General features: G+C 43.4%; 1 protein-coding gene across 1 annotated transcript; it reads right to left on the reverse strand.

Moving 5' to 3' along the window:
* Nucleotides 1–2,350: 2,350 nt before the first annotated feature.
* ptmab (prothymosin alpha b) lies at nucleotides 2,351–8,521 on the reverse strand. The gene is made up of 5 exons (XM_028594068.1): nucleotides 8,343–8,521; nucleotides 5,612–5,677; nucleotides 5,341–5,425; nucleotides 5,086–5,171; nucleotides 2,351–3,247 (listed from the first exon to the last, which is right to left on the reverse strand). The coding sequence occupies exons 1-5, from the start codon at nucleotides 8,385–8,387 to the stop codon at nucleotides 3,203–3,205; spliced, it is 327 nt and encodes a 108-aa protein (XP_028449869.1). The 5' UTR covers nucleotides 8,388–8,521; the 3' UTR covers nucleotides 2,351–3,202.
* Between the last annotated feature and the right edge of the window lie 1,667 nt (nucleotides 8,522–10,188).

Here is a 10,188-nt window from a genome sequence, read left to right on the forward strand (position 1 = left end):
ACTAGTAACTAAAGCTGGAACAGATGAATCTAGCACAGTAAATAAAGTAACTAGTAACTAAAGCTGGAACAGACGAATGTAGCGGAGTAAATAAAGTAACTAGTAACTAAAGCTGGAACAGATGAATGTAGTGGAGTAACTAAAGTAACTAGTAACTAAAGCTGTAACAGATGAATGTAGCGGAGTAACTAAAGTAACTAGTAACTAAAGCTGGAACAGATGAATGTAGCGGAGTAACTAAAGTAACTAGTAACTAAAGCTGGAACAGATGAATGTAGCGGAGTAACTAAAGTAACTAGTAACTAAAGCTGTAACTGATGAATGTAGCGGAGTAACTAAAGTAACTAGTAACTAAAGCTGGAACAGACGAATGTAGCGGAGTAAATAAAGTAACTAGTAACTAAAGCTGGAACAGATGAATGTAGTGGAGTAACTAAAGTAACTAGTAACTAAAGCTGTAACTGATGAATGTAGCGGAGTAACTAAAGTAACTAGTAACTAAAGCTGGAACAGATGAATGTAGCGGAGTAACTAAAGTAACTAGTAACTAAAGCTGTAACTGATGAATGTAACGGAGTAACTAAAGTAACTAGTAACTAAAGCTGTAACAGATGAATGTAGCGGAGGAACTAAAGTAACTAGTAACTAAAGCTGGAACAGATGAATGTAGCAGAGTAACTAAAGTAACTAGTAACTTACGTAACTAGTAACTAAAGCTGTAACAGATGAATGTAGTGGAGTAACTAAAGTAACTAGTAACTAAAGCTGGAACAGATGAATGTAGCAGAGTAACTAAAGTAACTAGTAACTAAAGTAACTAGTAACTAAAGCTGGAACAGATGAATGTAGCGGAGTAACTAAAGTAACTAGTAACTAAAGCTGTAACAGATGAATGTAGCCGAGTAACTAAAGTAACTAGTAACTAAAGCTGTAACAGATGAATGTAACAGAGTAACTAAAGTAACTAGTAACTAAAGCTGTAACAGATGAATGTAGCGGACTAACTAAAGTAACTAGTAACTAAAGCTGGAACAGATGAATGTAGAGGAGTAACTAAAGTAACTAGTAACTAAAGCTGGAACAGATGAATGTAGTGGAGTAACTAAAGTAACTAGTAACTAAAGCTGGAACAGATAAATGTAGCACAGTAACTAAAGTAACTAGTAACTAAAGCTGGAACAGATGAATGTAGTGGAGTAACTAAAGTACCTAGTAACTAAAGCTGGAACAGATGAATGTAGCGGAGTAACTAAAGTAACTAGTAACTAAAGCTGTAACAGATGAATGTAGTGGAGTAACTAAAGTAACTAAAGCTGGAAGAGATGAATATAGCAGAGTAACTAAAGTAACTAGTAACTAAAGCTGGAACAGATGAATGTAGTGGAGTAACTAAAGTAACTAAAGCTGGAAGAGATGAATATAGCAGAGTAACTAAAGTAACTAGTAACTAATGCTGGAACAGATGAATGTAGCGGAGTAACTAAAGTAACTAAAGCTGGAACAGATGAATGTAGCGGAGTAACTAAAGTAACTAAAGCTGTAACAGATGAATGTAGCGGAGTAACTAAAGTAACTAGTAACTAAAGCTGGAACAGATGAATGTAGCGGAGTAACTAAAGTAACTAGTAACTAAAGCTGTAACAGATGAATGTAGCGGAGTAACTAAAGTAACTAGTAACTAAAGCTGGAACAGATGAATGTAGCGGAGTAACTAAAGTAACTAGTAACTAAAGCTGGAACAGATGACTGTAGTGGAGTAACTAAAGTAACTAGTAACTAAAGCTGGAACAGATGAATGTAGCAGAGTAGAAGTATAAAGTGGCATGAAGAAAAAAAGACTCAAGTAAAGTACAAATACCTCAACATTTGGTACTGAAGTAAACAGTACTTAGAGTACATGTACTTAATTACTTTACAGCGCTGGAGGTACTGAAGCTGAAAAAGTAAAAGTGAAGCTTTCTAACCAGGCAGCAGGTCTCTAGTCTCACTTTCGGTTCCTTCAAATACCTTTCACTGCTTATTTTAGTTTTCTAGAATAACAGTCTCTCTCCCTCCCTGTCTCTCTCTCTGTCTTTATCTCTCTCTCTCCCTCCCCCCTCTCTCTTCCCCTTCCTGTCTGTCTCTCTCCTCCCTCTCAATTCAAATTGCTTTATTGGCATGAATGTCAGAAATAACAATATTGCCAAAGCATCAAGGATAATAATGAAGAAATACATACATATATATATATATACATACATCTCTCTCTCTCTGTCTCTCCCCCTCTCTCTCCCTCCACCTCCACCACAAAGTCTTCGCCGAGGCCCCAGAGTTAGGAATGAAAAGGAAAGAAACGAGCAGAGAAACGAGGTACAACTCACAAAATAAAAGTCCGGTTTATTGTCAAACAACAAACTTCGCACATACACCAAACAGGCCGTCATCAAAACGAAAAGTCGCTGACAAAAAATCAAAAAGAAAATCAAAAAAAAAAAAAAAAAAAAAAAAAAAAAAAAAGAAAAGAGGCTCTTTTCTTTGGCCTTTCCCCTCCCATACAAACAGACTAGTTTATGGTACAGCTAAAGTACATACATTAAATTTACTGGAATGCTCTGAGTTCAACGGCTTTAACAGGTTCCTCTTTTCGTGGGTCTTTTCTTTTCTTAAGTCGTCGTTTTAACTGTTGTGTGTTTTTTTTTTTTTTTTTCGAGATATATCGTTAACATGGTCAACCGAGTAAAATCTTTTTTCGTTAAAGAAGCACCAGATTTTGGTCTGCCGAGAGAGAAACCGACCCCCCCTCCGAACAATATGTACAAAAATATAAAATGTAAATAAAAATACAAACTAATTCTCCTTTTTTTTTTTTCTTCGTGTTGTTGTCGTCGTTGAAGAGAAGCCGGATTTCTGCGTCAATGCGTTGGCGGGTTCCTCTAGAAAATTTTGCTTTGAGGGGAGATCGAAGTGTGTGTGTGTGTGTGTGTGTGTGTGTTGAACTCTACTTGCTAATGACCATGTTGGATTTTTTATTTTTTATTATTTTTTTTTTTATTTATTTATTATTATTTTTCTCTCCTTTTAAATCAGTCCTCCCGCGCCTCCACCTGAGACACTTTGAAAAAAACCCGTCAGAGGTGAAGAATCGGGAAGTGGTTCAGCAGGATGGCGTGGCTGGGTGGGTGGGGAGGGGGGGGCTGGGTTTTTGGGGGGGGGTAGAAACACATCAATCGTCGTCGTCGGTTTTCTGCTTCTTGGTTTCGACGTCGTCCTGAAAGAGAAGAAAGAACAAACGGTGAGTTAGAGAGGAGAGGGAGGGTTACTGGTGGTAAACACACAGGGCTGGACCATATACATCCATATATGAGGAGAGAGAGGGTCTGTGTGTGTGTGTCTGTGTGTGTGTGTGTGTGTGTGTGTGTGTGTGTGTGTGTGTGTGTGTGTCTCTGTCTCTATGTGTGTGTCTCTGTCTCTATGTGTGTGTGTATCTATGTCTGTGTGTGTGTTTGTGTCTCTGTCTCTATGTGTGTGTCTGTGTCTCTATGTGTGTGTGTGTGTGTGTGTGTCTCTGTATGTGTCTGTGTCTCTGTGTGTGTGTCTCTATGTCTGTGTGTGTGTCTGTGTGTGTTTCTGTATGTGTCTGTGTCTCTGTGTGTGTGTATCTATGTCTGTGTGTGTTTGTGTCTCTGTCTCTATGTGTGTGTCTGTGTCTCTATGTGTGTGTGTGTGTGTGTGTGTGTGTCTCTGTATGCGTCCGTGTCTCTGTGTGTGTGTGTCTCTATGTCTCTGTGTGTGTGTGTGTGTTTGTGTCTCTGTCTATGTGTGTGTCTGTCTCTATGCGTGTCTGTGTGCGCCTGTGTATCTGTGTGTGTCTCTATGTCTCTGTGTGTGTGTGTGTGTGTGTCTCTGTCTCTATGTGTGTGTGTGTGTCTCTGTATGTGTCGGTGTCTCTGTGTGTCTCTGTCTCTATGTGTGTGTGTCTCTGTATGTGTCTGTCTGTGTGTCTCTATGTCTCTGTGTGTGTGCCTCTGTGTCTATGTGTCTCTGTCTCTATGTGTGTGTGTGTCTCTGTATGTGTCTGTGTGTGTGTCTCTATGTCTCTATGTGTGTGTGTCTCTATGTCTCTGTGTGTGTGTTGGATTTCTTTACTTAGAAAGGCGAGTGTGTGCTTTCATTGGTCAGATTCTTGGCGGTAAATTTGGGACTGGGTGTAGATATAGCCTCAGATTTTATAAAATCAGGTCCAGGTTACTTTATTTGTACCCGTTGGTATGACACAAGTACTCATAATCTGATACAAATACTCCAGGTTCCAGCAATCGGGACATGGGGAGAAATAAATGAGTGAAATTACATAATTTAAATATGATATGACAAGTGTCTTTTCTCGGTTTTTAAAGGCTGCGTTACGGTAAAGTGATCAACTCCCTAGACTGTTGTAGAGGCTTGATTCATCAGTATTTTAGTTTATTTCTATTTTAACTGGAGAGATTAAGCCCCTCTGAGGGTTTTTTTTGCATCCCTCCATCACATCTTTTATTGGTTATGTGTATATTAATCTGTAGTATTTGCATATGTGTAAACCAATACACTGAAGTCATTGTATCCACAGTATTGGTGATTATTTACCCAGGGTGCAACAGCCAAATGGCTACGAATGTCTAAAATGTCATCAGCCACTCCAATAGTTCACCGTTGGGTTCGTTTTTTGGACTCGGTCGACAGCGATGGATTCGGTTAGAAGCTGTCGTGATATCTGACTGTTTACCGTGTCTCCGCTAGAGCTGCCCGACATGAGGAAAATATCTAAGTTGCGATCATTTTTGACTGATATTGCGATATGATTCACGCTACTGAAGGGAATGATCATGTTTGTATCATTGTTCTCATTTTCATTGACTTCTATTAAATCTTTCAAAAAATGATGATGATGTAGTGATTTTTTCGGGAGGATCTGTACCAAACAAAGATGGTTTCTGTAGTTAGAATGGTTAGACACATATTTTGCCCCCCCCACCCCCACTGTGATTTGGATATATTTGCACTTAGTCCATATTGCGATTTCGATGACATTGAGACTCGATCGTGCAGCCCTGGTCTCAGCCTCACCTCTTCGTCGTCATCGTCGTCGTCAGCTGCCCGTTTTGTGCCGCCCTCGATCTCGTCCTCGTCGTCTTCCTCGTCGTCTTCGTCACCTGCAGAACGGCGAAGAAGAAGAAGAATGAGAATCGGCCCGAGTTACATAACGTACGGGCACTCAACGCTCAACTGGGAGTTTTGGGTGAGATGTGCGTGCCGCGTTTTTCAGGAAACCGAAGCATTAAAACGATGCACTGGAAAATATCGTCAAGAAATCTCGCAGACCTTCTCCGTCATCTTCCTCGTCCTCTTCGTCCACTTCTTCTTCGTCTTCGTCGTCTACCTCGGGCTCGCCGTTCTCCTCATTCTCCTGGGGGGGAATAATGGAATTTAAAGTGACTGGATGGAAGGTTTTTTTTGTAAAGTTATGAGCAAGACTTCAGGTTAAAAACCTGCAGAAGTTTAGTTTAGTGGATTCGGAGTGTGACTTTAATTTTAAAAATTCTGCGTCTGCAGACTCGGACGTATGTGGCCTAAAACGTGATGGCGGTTATACCTTCCCGTTGGTGGCGGTGTCTTTGCCGTTCTCCTTCTCCTCCGCCAGCTTCTTCTCTTTCAGATCCTGATGGACACAAAAACATGAATTTAAAAAAATAATAATATATATATATATCTATATAGATATATATATATATATATATATATATATATATATATATATATATATATATATATATATATATATATATATATATATATATATATCTATCTCTATCTCTATCTATATATATATATATATATATAATAACATAATAGAAAAAGAAATAACATCCATGCTCCATTAAAACTTCTGCGCTGCTGCTACCTGCCCTTCTACCTAATGGCCTAGTTAAACGAGAACTGGTGCATGCTGGGAACATTTTCCAGCCTTCTCTCTCTCTCTGTCAGAATCAAGCCTTCCTATTTAAACACCATATTGGTCTCTGCAGATCCTCCCCCATCCTCCTCCCACTCCATCGCCTCTAATGTGTTGTAATCTGATACTTTGATGTGGCCCCAGGGGCACTCTGGGTACTGTAGTCTTACAAGGGCTGAAAGCGCCGCCATATGTCACGAGACACGCCCGGGAGAGGCACTGCAAACCCCAGCATGCACCGCGTCCATTTAAAATAACCGAGGAGGGCGCAGAGAAGGGTAAGGGGGGGGGGGTTGAGTGATGGAGGGGGAGAGAGAGGGAGGGAGGGAGGGAGGAGAGCGCGCGGTGCACGCTGCCGCTGCTCGTTGTAACGGAGGACAATAGAAGACGACACATGGCAGGCGAGGAAAAAAGGCGCAAAGAAAAGCGAAAATAAAGCAGCGCCTTAAACACATTATGGGCTGTTTGCGCCCCGGTTGGCCCGGAAACCCGCCGCAGAGCCTTTTAACGGAGCTCCGTTTCCTCTTTTTGTTCCTCCACAGCCGGTTATCCCCGCCGCGCGCGTACGCACACACACGCACTGGTATTGATTAATTGCTTTACATAATCTTATTGCTTGAAATCCATTAAGCTGTTTAGGAGCATCGGCTGCAGGAGACAAACGAGGATCTTCTCTCTCTCTCACTCAATATCTATCTCTCTCTCTCTCTCTCACTCAATATCTATCTCTCTCTCTCTCTCAGACTGTGCGTAAAAGGCGCCTGCCTGTGCGTAAAAAAATGCTCCACAACTATAAATAGAGGCTGAACAGGCACCCCGGATTATCGGCGTTAATACCACCAGGCCCCAACTTCTCCCTCTCCACCTTCTCCATATGTTCATTCGTTACAATCACTCTGAATTATTCAGCTCCGCGCGCCGCGGCGGCTGCTCTTATTATTATTAAACCTTACCGGATCCGTCTCAGTCCCCCCCTCCTCCCCTCCCCTGATGCCGCTGCGGAGCCCCCGGACTCCCCCCGCGGGGGCAATTAAAGTTTTACCCAATGTGATCCAAAGTCCAACCGGACGGAAATTAACATTAAATAAAAAAAAAATTACACAAGATGGTCAAAGAAAGAGAGAGAGAAAGCTTTCTCCTAAACGGAGACGGAGCACAAAGAGGAAACCAAGCAGCACCGTCACATCACAATCACACCTCCACAGCCGGGACTCACACACACACACACACACACACACACACACACACAAGTGGGCTGCATTACAGGGGAAAAAAAGAAAGAGAAACTTTCCCCCGGAGACATAAACGTGCTGTGCAAACATGCTGCTTTAAAAAAAAAAAAAAAAAAAAAAAAAAAAAGACCTAAGAAAACGCGGAAGCTGCGGCTTGCTGTGTGCGTATTTCTCCTCTCCGGTGTGTGCACCGGAGGTTGAATGGAGCAGGCGACCTCCAGAGTCGGTAAACACACCGGGACGGTGGAGGCAGGCCAGCCGGTGGTTTTTATTTATCTTTATTTTTGTAGAAACAACCCCATAATGTAGAAACCCCGCTGGAAGTGGAGCGGTAAAAACAGAAAGTTGACATCGGGGCGAATTACGCACCGCGCTGCCGCTTCGTCCTCCATTCAAACGGACCAACTTCACACTACAAACCCAGCTGGAGAGCCTCCGAAAATCCCATTAGTCCGCTGCTCAGCCCCAGCAGCTCGTTATCACTCTATTAATACACCAACCCGGGATATTAAGGAGGGGGGTTCTCTTCCAACTGGATGCGGGATTAATTGGCATCAGTGCGAGATGTGGAATAAATAAATAAATAGGCGCGTCGATTGAGCGATAAGGGCAGCGGATAAATAGCCCCAAAATGACGCTGAGAAGTGTGTGTGTGTGTGTGTGTGTGTGAGCGGCTCGTGGCTCCGTGTGTCGGTCCGGACTCGGTGTGTGTGTGTGTGTGTGTTTCTGAGAGGAGAACCGAGCCGCTTGTATAAACAAAGAACCCCGCGCAGACTGTGCAGGCTCTCCGGCGGACAATGAGACACGGAGCTGGAAACGCAGCCCGTTCCTCCGTGATGCGGTGCCGAGACCCCCCGCTTTATATCTGCCATATCTCTCTCTTCCTCCCCCCCCCTCCAATAATCAGTGTTTTTAGAGAAAAAGACGCTTTCAACCAGTTTCTTTATCCGTCTCAGGGGTGTCCCACAGGCTCCCACTTCTCCGAGTCCGAATGAGCGCGAAGCGACGACGGATTTTTTTTTTTTTTTTTTTTTTTTTTTTAAATCGAGAAAAAAAAAATCTAGGTTACAGCCTGTTTCATTCTGCTGAGCAGCTTAGAGAGAAATCCATCTGATGAAAAAGGTGCGAGGCGAGCTTACCTTGGCAGAGATCTCCTTGCCGGTGTCAACTTTTGTGTCTGCCATTGTTTTAGTTCAATAAAATAAAGGGGACGGCTGAAATGAAAAGGTTGAATAAAGTAAATCCCCCTCTTCTTCTTCCTCCTCTCGGTTAGCGGAATCAATGAGGATAATATTGTGCCAGTGGCCAATGCCGCTGACGGCCGAGCCTTTAATATAGGCTGGTGGGCGGGGCCTAGAGGAGGTCGGCCGGCCGCTGATTGGCTGAGCGCTCCACGGAGGTGTTCTCTTCGCGCGCTGGAGTGGAACAATGGATTGAATTTCTAAAAACCCAGAGGCCACGCCCCCCCTTCCCTCTCCTGTCCGCCGCCGCTTGCTGCCTGCTTCCAACAACCGTCCTTTCTCTCCACCAAAAAAACAACAACACGCGCACCGATTAAAACCGTACAAAACGGACGCAATGTGTCGCCCCGGCACCGTTTCGACACCTTTACGTCGAGACATTTCACTTTCAACCGAATTACGCATTGGAAATACCGAGAGAAAAAAAAGGCAGCGCTACGGTTGACGTAGTGTCAGTTTGATTGATTGATGTGCATCTGGTCGAGTCAAAAGCGGGCGACTACAGGTCGCTTTTCCCGCCCACCGAAGTGTTTTCAGGCAACATGTCGACGGTTAGTGGATGAAAAGCTTTTAATAACGTCCCTGTCACCTTCTCAATCAAACTCTCAGCTCCCCATGAGTCACATTTAAAGGCATAAAGATTGGAAATGTCTCATCGGAGCGCTTGATAATCGGCTGCTCGCCCCTCCCCTTCCTTCCTGACGCCCTCCATGTTTGAAACTCATCTCTGTATCTGCGCACTTTGACTTTTTTCTTCTTTTACATAACATCCCGTGAATTCGTGCGCCAAGGTCGAAGCACGAATAAACACAATCTCCGTTGTTAAGTGGATGTACAGAAAGTGAACAGAAGTGTGCAGTGTGTGCAGTGCAATGGCGTCATTTCCTCAATCTCTCTCCCCATTGTTACCAGAAATGCTCCGAGGAGGAGGAGGTTGAGAGAGAAGAAGAAGGCAGTGCGACATAACAGACATGCGATGATGATACAAAGTGCGCAAAAGAAGTTATGTGCTCATGAACTCAACTGACTGACACGCATTCTTATGAAAACACAAGGGCAAACACGTATTTGTTCCTTACCGAGATTTGTACACATGGCTTTTACAAGCTGAACATGAGAAGGACAAAGCAGCGGCACACACACACAAAAAGCAGCCGCCATTGCTGGCTGAGGATGGGGGGATGGGAGCAGAGTGTGGTCCGTAACAGGCAGCCCACATTCGCATTCTGCTCTGGTGACGCACTCGGCCGCGGAGGACGCCTCCGATTGGTCGGCTAAGTGGAATAAACACGGCTTTGGCGCACGGCGAGCGCTGATTGGTTAGCGCGGACGTCGGTCAATTCAAACTGGGTTCATGCGGCGCGCTGTAAACCGCGGGTCCGGATTCTGGATCGGGACTGTGTGCAGCATCAGTGTAGACTCACAGGAGGTGTCAAACTCACCTTCACTAAGGGGGATAAGAATCACATCCAGGGCCAGATGTGTAGAGTTTATTGACATGCTTATTTTAAAGTAGCAAAGAAAAGGCAGAAAAAGTGCAAAAAAACGTATGACAAAGCACCAAAAAATGCTGGAAAAGCACCTTAAAACCTCAGAAAAAGCATGAATAGATGTCAGAAAAAGCACCAACAAAACATCGTAAAAGTGGCAAAAGAATGTTGGAAAAACCGCCAAAAAAAAGCATTGGAAAAAGCACCAATAAACATCAGAAAAAGCGCCAAAAAAAAAAAGAGCATCAGGAATA

The sequence above is a fragment of the Perca flavescens genome, chromosome 12, assembly GCF_004354835.1.
Source record: "Perca flavescens isolate YP-PL-M2 chromosome 12, PFLA_1.0, whole genome shotgun sequence".
Classification (NCBI taxonomy): domain Eukaryota; kingdom Metazoa; phylum Chordata; class Actinopteri; order Perciformes; family Percidae; genus Perca; species Perca flavescens.